This window comes from Procambarus clarkii, chromosome 79 (genome assembly GCF_040958095.1).
Source record: "Procambarus clarkii isolate CNS0578487 chromosome 79, FALCON_Pclarkii_2.0, whole genome shotgun sequence".
Lineage (NCBI taxonomy): Eukaryota > Metazoa > Arthropoda > Malacostraca > Decapoda > Cambaridae > Procambarus > Procambarus clarkii.
In genome coordinates this window covers 1,492,657-1,510,311 of record NC_091228.1, presented here as the reverse complement: position 1 = coordinate 1,510,311, position 17,655 = coordinate 1,492,657, and the positions used below count along the sequence as shown (strand labels likewise).

The following is a 17,655-nucleotide window of genomic DNA, read 5'->3' as shown; positions in this document are numbered from 1 at the left end:
TGCAACTTTTTCCACGGCTTTATATTTTATAATTGTTTGCTTTACAGACTTAAAGATGCTGAAGCTGTGGGAACCTACAGGATGCTGGTGCTTCTCCAGGAGGACAGGAAGCCTAATCCTTGGCACCGTGATGATGGTATGATTCAAGTCTTAATCTGTTTAATCTCTGATAACCACATATATAAAGTTAGATGCGAACAAGCCTGAATGGTCCCCAGGACTATATGAGTTTTCAGTTATATAAAAGTAATTCCTAATTATTAACAGCCTCTTGCATAATCACGTCCAATTGTGCAGAAAAGCCCCAATAGGCTTTTGGTTTGCAGAGTTGTCAAGACCACAGCGACGGCATACTGACCCACCAGAAAATATATTCCAGGAATAAATATATTAGAGTAAACATATAGAGTAAATATATTAGATCAAATATATTAAAGTAAACGTTTAGTGTATAAACACCGAGGAGCTGTGTGTCAGTTCAACAATTTTATTGGCTACTTAAGAACTGGAAACTTGGATTAAAATTGCATTGTTCTATTGTTAAGTCCCAGTTGCCAGTTCAACTGCAACAGTGTCCTAGTTCCAATATTGTTTTTTGTCGCTGATTTGTTAAATTGTTTAGTTACATTATAATAATTATCTGAAACAAAATATAACTTATCGGTTAATTTCATGTGTTTGATGTGGGACTGTTGGACTGTATTGGACCAAAAAAACTCCGAAAGGTTTTTTGTTTGTATAAAGAATGACACAGAGTATTACATTGAATATTATTATTTTTGTATATATTTGGGAGGCCAGTTCGATTCTTATTAACATTGAAAATAATTATATTTTTGCAGATTGTGTCACTCATTGTTATTGTTCTGCTTACTTATTGTCTGGTGATGATGGAAGTTCAAGAGAAAATACAAGGCGCGTGCAGCATAGTTCCCAAGTGGAAGGAATGTGAGAACGTGCTCGGAAATGTTGGTATGTCTTTATGTTATCATATTTTTGTTGAATGGTTTTTATGGCGTTTATTTGCAGAAACAGTCATACTCCTACACAAGAAAATGTGCAAATTCCTGTTTCCTGTTTAAATTAGACCTTTTTGACATACACTTAGAGTAAGTTTAGATTCGGCACTATATATTTATGACTCTTTGTAAGTTCTTTACAATGTTAAAAAATTAATATCTTGGCCTTAGTTAATTATATTCAAAATAAAAAAGAAATATTTATGAGAAATTGCTTTAATTTAATATCTAACGTGTTTTTGATTGCTTATGTTTACAGTGATTTCGTTGATATCAGTTTATATGGCGTTTACTGCAATTCAGGGAATATTCTGCTACATGCTGCTCCATGGCATCTGGATGGTAATTATGACATTTGTTTTAACATTTTATTAGAAATGAAACAATTATAGCTCTTTTGAACAGAAATTGGTCAGAAGAATTATTTACAATGTATACTGGTAATTGTGATTCGTGCAGATCAATTGAAGCATTTTTCCTCGGTGTTATCATTAAGAGCAAGAGCGTCATTTTACAATTTTACTTTGAGAGATAGTAAGAAGTCACTCGATCTTACTAACAACTCTACACATAGATATAATTGATTTGGGGGTTTTAATTATTTGTTGAAGAGTGGAAGAGGCGACCCAAAAATTACAGAGGTCAACATTATTACCTGAATGAAATTTAGCAATTTTGCCCTCTCCTACTTTGCCTCAGTCCTACTAGCAGTCTTCTGTAGCACATACAGAAGGGGCCTCGTAGCCTGGTGGATAGCGCGCAGGACTCGTAATTCTGTGGCGCGGGTTCGATTCCCGCACGAGGCAGAAACAAATGGGCAAAGTTTCTTTCACCCTGAATGCCCCTGTTACCTAGCAGTAAATAGGTACCTGGGAGTTAGTCAGCTGTCATGGGCTGCTTCCTGGGGGTGGAGGCCTGGTCGAGGACCGGGCCGCGGGGACACTAAAGCCCCGAAATCATCTCAAGATAACATAATTCCCCCCCCCCCAACTATCCTTCTTGAGGATATCTTGAGATGATTTCGGGGCTTACCGTCCCCGAGGCCCGGGGAATTCTAAAGTTCTCCTTATTGTTACACATCCCCAGGAAGCAGCCCTTAGCAGCTGTCTTAACTACCAGGTATATATGTACTGCTATGTAGCAGGAGCATCACTGGTGAAACTCTGCTCATTTGTTTCCGCCTAAACTGGGGATCGAACCAGGAACCTCAGGACTACAAATCCGAAGTTTTGTCCTCTCAGCTGTCATGCCCCTGCCCCAAGTGGGCATGTGCCTTACTGTTGGCAGGTTAGGTGGGGACATGTAATGTGCTGCAGAAGACTGATAGTGGCTAGTGGACAAGACTGCAAAGTGGACTCCTACAGGGGACCTGCTAGTATGACCATGTCCACAGTCATACTAGCAGTCGTCTGTAGCACATAACATGCCCCCCTCCCACCTACCCTGCCCACAGTCATACTAGCAGTCGTCTGTAGCACATAACATGCCCCCGCCTACCCTGCCCACAGCCGAACTAGCAGTCGTCTATAGCACATAACATTGCCCCCCTCCCACCTACCCTGCCCACAGTCATACTAGCAGTCGTCTGTAGCACATAACATGCCCCCGCCTACCCTGCCCACAGCCGAACTAGCAGTTGTCTGTAGCACATAACATGCCCCCGCCTACCCTGCCCACAGCCGAACTAGCAGTTGTCTGTAGCACACAACATGCCCCCCTCCTACCCTGCCCACAGTCATACTAGCAGTGTTCAGCAGCATTTTCCATCGTCATTTGCTTTTTCTCCAACACGATATTAGGTTCATGAGCATATGTGATTTCTGTGTATTCATGAAAATATTCTACCCCATATACTGTATAGTGAAATATATTATATTATATGACAGGATTATTGTACTGTTCCCAGTCATAATGCTCTTGACGAGTGACTTATCTAACTCATCTATTTCCTCCAGAAAATGCCAAGGTTGATGCTACCCCACATGATACTGAAGTTGGTAGCTATCATCTTCGTCATCTTAACTACTGTTGTAGTGGGCATTTTAGTGTTGATATATGTTATTGTCATATATGTTACTGCTGTTATTGTCTTCGCCATCTTGTTTGGTGTGTGGATGTTGTTGGAAACCTACTTCCTGCTGGTCATGCGAGCCCACTATATAGACGTAAGTCATTAGGCTTTGTTTTAATTGTTAATTTTGCCATTTTATTTACGTGAACTTTTAATCACAAAAAGTTCACGTGGGAGATTTCACATAATGAAATATAATTTATGTTAACGTAAAGTTCTGCAGCTTCAAAATTATTTGAAGTCTATTATTACTAAAGTAAGTACAGCTTTTAATTTGTGTATGTACTGAGCTTCCAACTAATATTAATTTTAATTTTCAGATAAAGTGTTTAGTGTCCAGCACCGATAGAGAACTGCTGGATGTTTCTGACGAGGTCATCACAGTCTTCTAGTTTAAGACTCCAGAAATAATAGCTAATATTACACAATATTTCTCACAAATTAGGAAATTGAATTGAATGCTCTGCATTTATCTTACTGTACTGTAATGTTTAGCTTACAGTGAAGATAGTCATTATTACCTATAAAGGCATGATTCAAAGTAAGGAATGTTCGCCTGAGACCCTTAAACTATCGGTGAGATGTATAGAGTGTAATGCCCAAGGATTAGTAGAGGATCTGCTTGTATAATCTAAAACTATGTCATCTTGACGCTTTAAATTTATTTCAATAGACGTGTAAGCTTGTGATGACGTAAAATAAGCGGATAACATGGATCCGTTTATTTTTTCCAAGCATGTTGTTGAAAAACATTGGCGATACATATACCATATTTCAGCTAAGAATTTGTTCTAACGCTTAACTGTATTTCTTGTATTTGTTAAATAAAAAAAAACTTAAGTGTGTATTACTTTCTCACAACAAATTTTGTTAAAATATAGCGGAAGAAAATATTAAATTTGTGAAGCATTCAGTTACACCATAGCAAGAGTGACATTTTCTGATCAGGGAGAAAAAAAAGAGTCCAACAGCATGGAGATCTATTTATTAATTAGTAGAACAAGTAAATAATTTCTGGAGAACATGTTAATGAAGCGGCTATAGCTTGTATATTTTACAACTGCATAAGATAGACATGTATAACTTTGAGTACACTAAATCAACTTAAGTGAGCACCCGTAATAACATTAATACAGTATGCTTATAGCCTAATTAAATCAAGATCTGCAGAACACCGAATGCTTATTATCTATGAGTAAAAGTAAGGCAAATGTATAACATATTTGTCATGGAGAATCGGGGCATTTAGAGTAACATATAATGGCATAAACATGTAACATTTAATAATGTCCATGGCCAAGCGACACGAAAATACATAATGTAAATTCATAATGAATTAGTACGTAAATTAACCAGTACATGCAGAATATTCATAGAGGCTGTGAGATGCCTGAATTAAAATGTAGGACACAAAGTTACCCAGGCCTTAAGGCCGTGCCGCCAAGGAATAAAGATATAAAGATTTCCGGACTAAAGGTATTGCTTACTATTATCTAGAAAGCATGTAAAGTATGCGGCAATATTAACATTACTCCTACAAGTCAGAGTAAGTAGCTGCGGACAGCGGAACACTTAGGGACCGACGCTGCACCCCCACTCCGCAAGGCCGAAGGGCGAGTGCCCACTGGCAGCGGGAGGAGCGTCAGCGTGGAGGGGCGATGACATCTCCCCTGATGTAGGGAGGCGAGGCCGTGCCATCAGAAAGGGCGTCGCTGCGAGTTCTGCGTCGCGGGGCATCGTGGAGCTTGCCTTGTCTTCGTCCATGTTACGACCCTGGGTTCCTCAGTGGAAACCAGAGGTCAATATTGAGCTAAATAGACTGCCTTATAGTGGCACTCCTTATTTCTTCGTTTCCACCACTCCTTATAGTGGTGGAAACGCATCACGAGATGCAGTTGTTTGTATCATCCCTGCCAGACGTAAGACTATTCTTGTTTCTTACGGAGCATTTAAAGACTGAGCTTGGGGTTGATTATTAAATAATAAAAGAAGCACCAACTATGTTTACTAATACTTTCTAATCAAGTGTAAAGTAAATCTGAGTAAACTTGGGATAGGATTGCTGTACGATTAGTTGAGCAGTCTACTGGCAGCGAGTGAGCTGGGAAGGAGATGCGAGAAGCGTTCTTCTCTGCTGGCTGTTGTGAAAGGAACCTTCTCTCCTCCTCTCGTTTCTTTATTTCTGTGGGCTAATACCCTGCTAAGTACACCGTCCACCACTTGGTCCGGGAGACATCTCCCGTCACGCAGGGTGCAGTCGCGCCTCCACAGATCTCCAGTATCAGCTCTTGATACTGGTAATGGCTCAAAAGGGCCACCACTTACGAGCTATTCATGCCCGTGCCACCTTTTGGGTGGCTTCATCTTCATAACACATTCACAAGGGAGACATCTCCCGCCATGCAGGGTGCATTCGCGCCTCCACAGATCTCCAGTATCAGCTCTTGATACTGGTAATGGCTCGGGGGGGCCACCACTTGCGAGCTATTCATCCCCGTGCCACCTTTTGGGTTGCTTCATCTTCATCTTAACACATTCACAAGGGAGACATCTCCCATCATGCAGGGTGCATTCGCACCTCCACAGATCTCCAGTATCAGCTCTTGACACTGGTAACACTAGTGTAACACTGGTAATGGCTTAAAAGGGCCACCACTTACGGGCTATTTATGCCCGTGCCACCTTTTGGGTTGCTTCATCTTCATCTTAACACATTCATAAGGGAGACATCTCCCGTCATGCAGGGTGCATTCGCACCTCCACAGATCTCCAGTATCAGCTCTTGATACTGGTAATGGCTTAAAAGGGCCACCACTTACGGGCTATTCATGCCCGTGCCACCTATGGGTGGCTTAATCTTCATCAATCATCATCAATCAGCTAAGTATACTGTGTAACGTTCTCATTGTCTGGCATAGGCGTGTTCTAATGTGTAGACTATTATACTTTGTATGAATTAGGTGTTCCTAGTGTTTGTATTACTAGTTATTCTAAAAGGGGTCCCAGTGGAACCACGTGGTCTCCCTACCCTAAGCTGACTTAAGCTTCTAGCTCTTCACTAGTAGTACTTTACCCTAGCTTGTTCTGAGTGTAAACCTTGTATCCTGCTTATGTGGACCAAGGCTTTTAACGTAAGATAGTGTGGTAAAGTAATTATTATTATTGTTATTGGTGTGAATGTATATGGGGGGTTGTTAAGGGGTTAATAAATAAGTAAGTTAGTAAAGGAGTATCCATTTTTCCTGTGTAGGAGATCCATGATCAACCTCTAGACTGACTATTGCTGTAATAAGCCACTACAAGTTTATTTCTATATATTTCTATATAGTGGGGGCCAGGCCTTTGAGATCTCCCATATTTGATAACCCTTAATGCTAACTACTACCCCTACTTCCATTTAATGTTAGATCCCCCATAGCAAGCCCATCATTTTATAACAGTCCACATCCGTGCCCGTATACCCGTTACCTCTGCTGTTAAAAAAGTAGTCAGGATTTCCTGAACTGAAAAAGGTACAGAGTCGGGCATACGTAGCTCAGTCGATTAAGGCAGTGCCTGGGATGACATTTTACCGATGTCAGGGAACGGTAAAATCCTGGTTTGGGCCTCGGAGAGGCTACGGGATCCAGTTAGTTTAGTAGAACTTCGGTTTCACTTTTTTTACCCTGTCGTAGCTCAGTCGATTAAGGCAGTACCTGGGATGCTCCAGGACGCGGACGCAGGTTCGAATCCTCGTCACGGCCCTTGTGGATTTGTTCATTTGATGCATCACGTTAGTGTGATCTCTGTGTGTATTAATGAATGATTTTGCTTTTGATTTGTAATATTTGTCCAGTGGATCTTCCTTCAGTCCTAGCCCAGCCGTGATGAAGGAAAGGTGCGTCATGGAGCGCTCTAGAAAGTTGTGAACTTATGAACTAGTGACTTTGATTTCAGAACTTCAGTTTCAACTCTTTTACCCTGTCGTAGCTCAGGCAGAGTCTGGAATGCTCCCGGACGCAGGATCGAATCCTCGTCACGGCCCTTGTGGATTTGTTCATTCATTGATAACTTTGAACAATTCTATGGAAGAAAGGACATGTATGCTCGGGATGGGGTGTGTCTATCTAGGGCTAGGGTTGTTGCTGTTGCCAACTAGTTGAAACCTGTGATTGGAGAGGGGTTTGTTTGGGTTTAAACTGTTAACATAAGAAAATGGTAACTGCAGAAGGCCTATTGGCCCATACGAGGCAGCTCCTATTTAAAACCACTCAATCCCACTCATATACATGTCCAACCCACGCTTGAAACAATCGAGGGACCCCACCTCCACCACGTTACGCGGCAATTGGTTCCACAAATCAACAACCCTGTTACTGAACCAGTATTTACCCAAGTCTATCCTAAATCTTAACTTATCCAATTTATACCTATTGTTTCGTGTTCTGTCTTGTGTTGATACTTTTTAATACCCTTTGTTATGTCTATTCATCCACTTGTAAACCTCTATCATGTCACCCCTAACTCTTCGCCTTTCCAGTGAATGCAACTTAAGCTTTGTTAATCTTTCTTTATATGAAAGATTTCTAATTTGGGGAATTAACTTAGTCATCCTACGCTGGACAATTCACGTTCAAGTGAATTTATATCCATTCTATAGTACGGCGACCAAAACTGAACTGCATAATCTAAATAGGGCCTAACAAGAGCTAGATATAGCTGAAGAACCACACCAGGTGTCTTGTTACTAACACTTCGGTTAATAAATCCCAGTGTCCTATTTGCCTTATTACGAACATTCATGCATTGATCCTTTTGTTTTAAATTCTTACTAATCATAACTCCCAGATCCCTTTCGCAATCCGACTTCACAATCTTAACACCATCTAGCTCGTATCTTGTAACTCTATCATCATTACCTAGCTGATTGATTGATGATTGATAAAGAGTAAGCCACCCAAGAGGTGGCACGGGCATGAATAGCCCATAAGTGGTACAATTTTTTTTCAGTATTCTGAGGTTGCATTTAATCATGAAGCTGTTATCGCGGGGGAGGATACTGCTTCACAGTCTTTATGAGGGTGTCCAGCTGCTGGACACCTTTGTTGATCAGGGTGGCCACTGCAAGATTCTTATCTTGAGATGATTTCGGGGCTTTTTAGTGTCCCCGCGGCCCGGTCCTCGACCAGGCCTTCACCCCCAGGAAGTAGCCTGTGACAGCTGACTAACACCCAGGTACCTATTTTACTACTAGGTAACAGGGGCATAGGGTGAAACTGCCCATTGTTTCTCGCCGGCGCCTGGGATCGAACCCAGGACCACAGGATCACAAGTCCAGCGTGCTGTCCGCTCGGCCGACCGGCTCCCTTGCCGGTTCAGGAGGAAGATTCAGGAACTCTTAAAGCTCTTCTAAGGTCGTTGGTTGCTTCACATTCCAGAAGATAGTGAAGTAATGGCTTTTCTGTGACAGTTTGGCAGAAGATGCACTCTCTCTGTCGGGGTTCACCAATCTCCCAGTTGCATCTGTAACCTAGACAAAGTCTATATAACCTAACTGCTATTTCCCTGTGGATTCTTTTTGGGATATTTAACCTTTCTAATTTGGTTGCCTGAAGATACCATGTTGTAGAGGGCGAACCTTCAGCTATTCTCTGGTGTAGGTAGGCTTTGTTGAGGCGTGAGAGCTGTTTGGTGATGATGTTTTTTATGTTCTCTAGGCTGGGTTGAATTGTTTCATGTATCACTGGATAACGAGTTGCCAATTTAGCAATTTCAACAGTTTTCTCATTTAATGGGATTCCAACTTGGGATGGGATCCAGTTTAAGGTTATGTTGAGTTCTTTAACGTTTGCCTTTAGCGACTGCTCCAAGATACAAAATGGTGGTAATTATTTCCACGTTATCTTTCCACTGTTTTTGTCCTAGTATCTGAAGTGCAGCTTTTGAGTCTGTGCGTATTGTTTCCACTAAATGAAGTTTTCGAGTGTGATTCAATCTTGATTGGATCCCACTACAAAAAGCTTTATTTTGGGGGAGATAGGGGGATATGTAACAGTGCAAGTATTTTGCACTCTTTCATGTATAATTGTGTGTGTGTGTATGTGTGCGCACGCTAGTCGCGAGGGAGGTGGTAGTGGAAGTGAGCCAGCCTAGCTTGTGCTGACGGGAGTACTATTGAACAAAGAAGCCCTGTTCTGGCTTGCGAGAGTACCCACCCTGGCTCAGCCAGAGAGGTGGTTGAGTAGTGAGAGTGGAACCTTTGCAAGGGAGAGTACATCCAACCAGCTCCTCCATCCGGGCGGGTGATTACCCATCACCCACCCCTGGGTGAACTTGTTAGTAAGGTAAGAGTGTCAGTAATACATTGTCTTAAGTGGGTGTCTTAGTGTTGACGAGCTAGTAGAGTCTGAACCATTTAGTCATGTATGGTGTGGGCGTGTATGGAGTGGGTGATCTCCCCTCCTTTTAATTTGGTCAATATTGTGTTAACTAATAGAATGTCAAAGTGTTAAATATCAATTGCTGGAATTTGAAATGATTTTAAATAATTTTTAATAAATTTCTATGTGTAGAACAAGCTTGACTTTTGTTTAGTCCTCTTTTTGAATCAATGTCCCCTCAAGTAAGAGTTAAGGCTAGAGAGACATCTAGATGAACACGTGAGAGATAACTAAATTAAGCAGTGTTCCTGTCGCATTGTTTAAGTGGAAGTGAATTTAGATTCAATGACAGGTGGTGGCAGCAAACATCAGAACATTTTAGAACATCAGTATTGTATAAGAGAATAACAGTTTTTGTCCACTCTCCCCTTTCTTCTTATGCCTCCTACATCACTCTACTCCTCCTTCATTGTCTCCCTCTGGCCTTCCCTCTCCCCGTTTTCTATTCCCGCTCGCCTCTTCCCCACCTCAGTTCCTGCCTCAACCTCCCCCATGTTCTATCTACCCATCCTTCATCCCTCTTTCCTCCTCTTCTTCATTTTCTTTGCTTTACTATTAATCATACCGACCCCCCCCCCGTTACAATGGTGGCAGCGGTGGGATATTAATTATCCTCGACTCACGTGTCTTGTGAGCTCGGACAAGCCACTAGTAGAGAAACTTAGTGACTAGAAAATTGGCGATTTTCGCGATTTTAATTTGGCGATTTTCATTTTAATTCGCGAGTTTGGCGATTTTGTTAACATCACGCGTGCCATACATTAAAAAGTAGAGTAAATAAATTGAAAAAATTGAAGAATCATTATAAGTTTTTGTTAAATTTAGTGGTAATTTTGAGATTATCATTCTGTAAGAGGCTGCTTATGTATGAAGCAGTCTAGTGAGGCGGTGTTGGTGACACTGATCGTGCTGTGTGTACTAGTGTATATGATTAAGTGTAGGGAATAAGTGTAGGAATAAGCGGGCTCGTGGTTCGTTGCTCGGAGCCACGCGCATTTTTTAAGATTAGTGATTTAAGTGCGTCACACGGAAAACTACAGAAAGTTTAGGGTATGCGCTTTCGCTCTGAAATCTATGGACAGAAATTAGTTCTCGTTTCTCTGCATAGCTTTCAGGGGTGTACAACCCAGTTATAGGTTGTACAGCAATCTGTTCGGCAGGTTGTCTGGGAAATTATCAGGGAAGGACGCTTACTGATACATTTCTGAGGAACATGGAGTTGCCTCGAGTTCTAGATCTTGACGCGAAGGTAGTGGACGGTGAATAAAGTCACCTAGAGCACGTACTGAGTCTTCATCATAGAGGGGGTAAGCTTTAGCAGCGGAGCTTATCTCAAAAATCGTGATATTGAATTGTGTCTTAGGGAGGACGGCTGCTGGTGTTGGATGTTTTTCCCCAAGGGCGGTTCAGACGTAGTTACCAGGCGTAGCTTACCGAGGAACAATCGTAGTTTTAATCACCACGAGAGTTAATCTTGAATTGAATTAGAATAGTCCCTAGATTAAGTATCTAGCATTAGAAACCTAGAAATTAAATGTCAGGCTAAGCTTTTACATAGTGTAAGGGATTTATTGTGTATTTTGTTAAATGTGGGAGAAGTTCAGAGCTAGAGGTGTAGCTTTTGTGGAGTTAATTTTCATTATGTTAGGTTTTAAAGATCAGTCAGTCCAGTCCTCGACTATACTTGGCTTGGGGAAGACTATGCTCGTTTTAGCACATTTAACTATTGACACCTGGTCCTGGACAGCATACTGTGGCTCTTACACTCTTTTCTCAGGTTGGAGTGGAGGAGTTATGTTTGAAGACTCCCAGGGGAGGACGAGAGTGTTGACTACCAACAACCTCCGCGACCACCAGGGCGGAGCAGTACTCTCTCTCAAGGTCATCCCTCATGCAGACGTCCACCACCCAGCTGTGGACCAGTGGTGGGGCACTACAGGTCCAGACGGACCCCGGGACGACCCTCGGGTCGTTCCCCACACAGAGGCTTCAAGAGTGACACCTTCAGTCACGCCTCAAGTACGACCCTAGTCTGCACTCATGGAGGATCCGCCTCTCAGGCTGTCCTCAGTAGACCCCAATATCACCGGGGTACCCAAAATTGGACCCCAGATGACGATGTCCCACTATCATCAGGACCCCAGTGGTTCCCAGGTTGTCTTGTCGACGACCCCACTGGTTGCGGAAGAAGAACGACCCCAGTCCGGTCCATCAACAACGGACCCCAGTGGACCCCATGTTGCCTGTCATCATCGCACGGCAACCTCCAGTGGACCCCCAAGCTGACTACGGTCGACTCTGGTTGTCTGTCATTATTTAGACGACCCCAGTGGACCCCTTGTTGCCGGTTACCAACTCCAGGCGACCCCATTGGACCCCAGTGGACCCCCAGGTTGTCATGTCGACGACCCCACTGGATGAACGAGAAAGAAGAGAGAAGGAAGAAAGAAGAAGATGCATGGGCCACCGTATACGACCAGCCTGTGACAGTTGGCGCCCGGCCCCTAGTGATGGTCATTGGTCACTAGCGTGGCCCAAGAAGATGCTCACACTTGGCACTTAGTCTGGTGCTTGGTGTTGGGAGCACTACACGCAAGGACCAGCCCGGTTGCCCTCATTAGCTGCCACTTGCTGGCAGACACATCATCTTGTGGCCGTGTGTGAGGTAGCGTGACAGTACAGACCGAAGACTCAGTCGAGGGATGTGGGCAGAAGGACGTCGCTGGAAGAGCAGCGCGGGTCTGTAGTTTGGAAGTGAAAATTGCCGCCCCAATGGTCGCGCCAGGACCCCAAAAACGCTGGCCAGTAGATGCTCGGCGTGGGCTGACCCTGACGTGACGTGGGCTGCCGAGTAAGCGGTATAGTGCACCTAGTAGGCTCTTGGCTCTGACCCCAGTTAACAGCGTTGTTGTGGCGCCTGAAGGAGCAGCATCCGGACACTGATAAATCGGGAAGCATTGTTACGACCCTCATTCCTGCCTGCAAATCGTGTTTCCCGGTGCCACATCTTCAGAGACTTTTAAAAGACATTTTAGTCTACTGAAAAGTATTGTAAAAATATTTGTTTAAAAAAATAGACCCAGTGAAAATTGAACTGAAATATTTTAGCTAGGATTTTGTCATTATTTTTTTCCTTAGGATGTATTTTCTTGAATTTTTTATGCACCTTGTTAATATGTTGATTCTTACTTTTATTTTGTCTCCACTAAATGAAGTTTTCGAGTGTGATTCAATCTTGATTGGATCCCACTACAAAAAGCTTCATTTTGGGGGAGATAGGGGGATATGTAACAGTGCAAGTATTTTGCACTCTTTCATGTATAATTGTGAGTTGTAATTGTGTGTGTGTATGTGTGCGCGCGTTAGTCGCGAGGGAGGTGGTAGTGGAAGTGAGCCAGCCTAACTTGTGCTGATGGGAGTACTATTGAACAAAGTAGCACTCTTCTGGCTTGCGAGAGTACCCACCCTGGCTCAGCCAGAGAGGTGGTTGAGTAGTGAGAGTGGAACCTTTGCAAGGGAGAGTACATCCAACCAGGCGGGTGATTACCCATCACCCACCCCTGGGTGAACTTGTTAGTGAGGTAAGAGTGTCAGTAATGCATTGTCTTAATTGGGTGTCTTAGTGTTGACGAGCTAGTAGAGTCTGAACCATTTAGCCATGTATGGTGTGGGCGTGTATGGAGTGGGTGATCTCCCCCCATTTTAATTTGGTCAATATTGTGTTAACTAATAGAATGTCAAAGTGTTAAATATCAATTTCTGGAATTTGATATGATTTTAAATAATTTTTAATAAATTTCTATGTGTAGAACAAGCTTGACTTTTGTTTAGTCCTCTTTTTGAATCAATGTCCCCTCAAGTAAGAGTTAAGGCTAGAGAGACATCTAGATGAACACGTGAGAGATAACTAAATTAAGCAGTGTTCCTGTCGCATTGTTTAAGTGGAAGTGAATTTAGATTCAATGACAGGTGGTGGCAGCAAACATCAGAACATTTTAGAACATCAGTATTGTATAAGAGAATAACAGTTTTTGTCCACTCTCCCCTTTCTTCTTATGCCTCCTACATCACTCTACTCCTCCTTCATTGTCTCCCTCTGGCCTTCCCTCTCCTCGTTTTCTATTCCCGCTCGCCTCTTCCCCACCTCAGTTCCTGCCTCAACCTCCCCCATGTTCTATCTACCCATCCTTCATCCCTCTTTCCTCCTCTCCTTCCCTTCTTCATTTACTTTGCTTTACTATTCATCATACCGACCCCCCCCCCCCGTTACAGGATGTGGGTAGGTTCATTCTTGTTTAGGATTTGTATTTCTGGAAACTGGTCCAGTAGATGTGTAATGTGAATGCCGGCCTCATTTGTTGTGTTCGAGCCCAGTGCCAATCGATGATGGGCATTAAAATCTCCACAAATGATTGTGTTTGTTGTTGTCGCGTGTCCAAGTAACACAGAGAGATCCATTTCGGCATGTGGAGACCTGTACACATTAAACACTTCAAGTTTGTCGTGTCTTAGTTCAATGGTTACTCCCATTACCTCCGTCCTTGCTCCACAATTGGGTGGGCTGGTTATGGACTTGCAGATCAGGTCACATTTTACATAGATTGCACATCTCCTGGATTGCCCGTTGATCCATGGAAGGAAGAAGCCTCGATAGCCTGAGATTTTAGGTTCTAATCCGGCTCGAAGCAAGCTCTCCTGTAGTATCAGGATGTCTATGCCCTTGGCTGCTGCTATGCATTGCAAGTGTTGCAATTTAGTGCGCAGTCCTTGCGCATTCCATTGCAGGATCTTTAGACCTCTAGGTTCTTGGAATTTGCTGATAATTCCGTGGTATCCATGGAGTCTGATGAACACGCCATGGAAGTTGCAATTGGTGTATAGGTTCTTAGTGGACCTGAAATTGGCTCATCAATGTCGCTTTCCGACGAGCTGGACTCTATCTGTTTTTTATGGGGGTGTCTCCTGCCCTGCTGTCTTGACGGTGTGGATATTACATCTTCGAATTTCTTGAGCTTGTGCTCAATTGTCTTCCGAGTCTCTGTGGTTTGCTTGATTCCATGAGATGACAACAGACTTTTGATCAACTCGGTGACCAAAGTTTTGAGCATTGGCCAGAGAGCGTCCAGTTCTGTTGGAGCACTAATTAATGTTGTGCTAGTTTGGGGCCTAGTGGCTTTTAGACCCTTCTCAGTGGTAACTTTGACACTGGAATTGTTAATATTGGCCCCAGTGTGCTTACTGGATGAAATGGGAGGCCGACTGCTTTGAACATGATTCTTGTGTCCTCCATCTTTCTTTTTGTCCTGTACAGAGGTCTTCTCACCCTTCACCATGGCCGATGGTGAAAGGCCGTGTGCCCCCACTTCCTGAATGGGTAGACCCCACGCGGTTTTAGTGGGCATGGGAGCTGGTATTCGTTTTGGTGGGGGTTTCGGCTCTGCTGTAGGCGTGGTGGGGTTAGTTTGAAGCCTTTTGAGCCTTTCAGGGCATTTCAAGTTCCAGGCATGATGTGCCTTGGAGCAATTTGGGCACTTTGCCTGGACAGGGTGGTTTGCCTTGTGTTTATCAATACATGTTTTTGTGTCATGGGGCTGGCTGCAGACTCCGCACCTCACTGGGCGTTGGCAGCCATCTTTGTGATGCCCAAATCTCTGACATCTGAAGCATCTTAGGGGTTCTGGGGTGTAAGGCCTGTGTTGGAACACGCCCCAGATTCCAAGGTCAAGTTTCTCCGGGATCCGTCCTCTTACTGTGAGAAGGACTTGTCGGGTTTCCTGTTTTGTGGTTCGAACTTGGCATCTCTCTGCTGACACCACATAGTTCAGTTTTTCGAGATGGCCAAGGGCCATATGCAAGGGATAGTGGAGGACAATGATTTTTCTTATTTTATCCTCTGGTTTCAGTTCCTCACATTTTGCGTAATTTTTCAGAATCGTAGCGGCCGACTCGTCCGAGTATGAACATTTACTTCCTGTTTGGGTGTCACGGCGAGTCATCTTCGTGTTTATTTACTTCGTGGTGGGATAGCAAATGCTTTGGTGACATTTTATGCATATGATCTTGTAGAGAATGTTATTGCCAACGCATTGATACCAAAATGAAAAACGTAGCTCGAGAATTGATGTTAGGAGCGTGAAAAGATTATACACTTTTTTGTGTTTACGCTTGAGCGCCCAGAATGCCGCGCGCACGAGGCGCTTTTTTTCACGAGTGCCGCGCACACTAAAGTGATAATTATTAAGTCACTGCTCATCCTCTCATGTGCATTTTATATATATAAAACGCTGAACTGTAATGTCAATCCTGACCTTAAAAGCTTCCTAGAAGGTTGTAACAGATCCCATGAGCACCACACCAGAAACAAATACTTATTTGATATTCCAAGAGTACAACTTAGTCAAACTAGAAATCCTTTACAAATCAAGGGACCCAGAATGTGGAATGACCTTCCCAATTATGTTAAAGACTGTACCTCTCCCAACCAGATTAAGATAAAAACTAAGTACCACCTAATTAACTCACTGTAACCTACCTCACCCCTAAATGTCAACCCATGTCTACGATTTTTAACAATGCTGTTTGTTGACCAAATTGTATTTTTGCTTTTTTTCTGCCATGTTTCCCCCCCTTTTTTTCTTATTTTTTCTCAACACAATTTATACTTTAATCTCAATTAGTATTAAGTTTTAGTCTTAGTGTTTTTCCTGCCCGAAACGCTTTGCATAATAGTGGCTTTAGGCATTGTATGTGCTAGCTCTATCTATAAATCCATCAACTTTTGTATCTCACCTTGTATGTGTGTACTTTACCTGAATAAATATTTATTTGTTTGTTTGATAGGTTAGTTTAGTTTGTCAAAGAAACACATGTAAAAAATAGTTTCCAGTTTGTCCAAAACTCTGTTATTATAGTGACATAAAATATACTTTGTCACTTATTACAAGAATCCATGTTTAAACTTAAACATTAATAACATAATATATTTATTAATGACAGTACTTTTCAGATTTTATTTATAAAATTAGGAGACAGTGCATATTAATAATAATTTGCATACAATGGGATATAAAAAAGAGTTCTGATGTTAGCCAGCCTCGCATACAACGCTGACGATATTTTTTTTTGGGGCTTCAGAAGTTAGGTTCGGTGTGGTATCAACTCCAAGAGCCTTCTCGCTTTCTGTTTAATGGAAGATTTCATCTCCCATTTTGTACCTTGTGCCTGGCCTCCTGCTCCCTCCACTTGGCTTCATTATGTGCGAAAAACCTGCCGGGATTGATATGAGAGGAGACTACCAGGGACTTGTACTGTATTAAATTAAAAATTACTGTCTGCAATTAATTCAACTAAAGTCTCTAGCTAGGGTCGTAAATCCTAGCTCCTCTTTTCCTAATGACAGATTGTGGGCTGTAAGGGGCAGGTGGGGTGAATGAATTAGTTGATAGGTTGATTGAAGATCCACAGTCCACCTGCAGACAAGTATCTCACATTAACTTGTATTTTTTTATACAGGGATAAGATTTCAATAAATTCAGTTCGATGACTGAACACTGGTTCTGTTTAAAGCAGGGATTTAAACATGTAGATAGTCCAGCCTAGCACCATAACTATCAACAGCCAATATATTCATATACTATAAACAACAATTTAAATTGTAGAAGTATGATATTAAATGACCTTAAATGTTGTCTAAGTACTAAAGATTATATTCAATTAGATAAACTTATATGATAAATTAAAGATAACTAAGCAAGCTATTGTTGACATAATTTATATATTCAAGGATATAGATATATTCAACTTATATGAAGAGGTTCAGTCAGCCTGATTGAATCTTTTTCCACACAAGGGACACTCATGAGGTTTTGTTTACCTCACGAGTGTCTTTATGCTTGGATAAAGATTCAGCTGCTGCACTACAATATTAATAAACTTACTAAAATATGAGGCGTTGCCTCACTCTATAACCGACAGACAGACTTATTGGATATATTAAAGTTATAGAAGCATACAATTGGCCAATTAATACACTAATAACATTCAATATACTTCTCTGATTGCCGGGGTGCCTGTCTGACAAGTGTGCCAGACTGGATATCTCTCTTGTTGCGAGTTTTGGCATGATATTTTTATTTCACAGCTTTCC

General features: G+C 42.4%; 1 protein-coding gene across 16 annotated transcripts in view; it reads right to left on the bottom strand.

The window, feature by feature from the left end:
- Positions 1-4,075: 4,075 nt before the first annotated feature.
- The window catches only part of LOC123750373 (PI-stichotoxin-Hcr2g), a 72,902-nt gene continuing 59,322 nt past the window's right edge, over positions 4,076-17,655 (bottom strand). For 6 of the 16 annotated variants that reach the window (XM_069314412.1, XM_069314419.1, XM_069314421.1 and 3 more), the window contains one exon: positions 4,076-16,978. In XM_069314412.1, coding sequence (XP_069170513.1) covers positions 14,300-15,505 — 1,206 coding nt within the window. In that variant the 5' untranslated portion in view covers positions 15,506-16,978 and the 3' untranslated portion in view covers positions 4,076-14,299. The remainder of the gene's footprint in view (positions 16,979-17,655) is intronic. The other 10 variants (XM_069314415.1, XM_069314414.1, XM_069314424.1 and 7 more) reach the window with 5 other exon arrangements.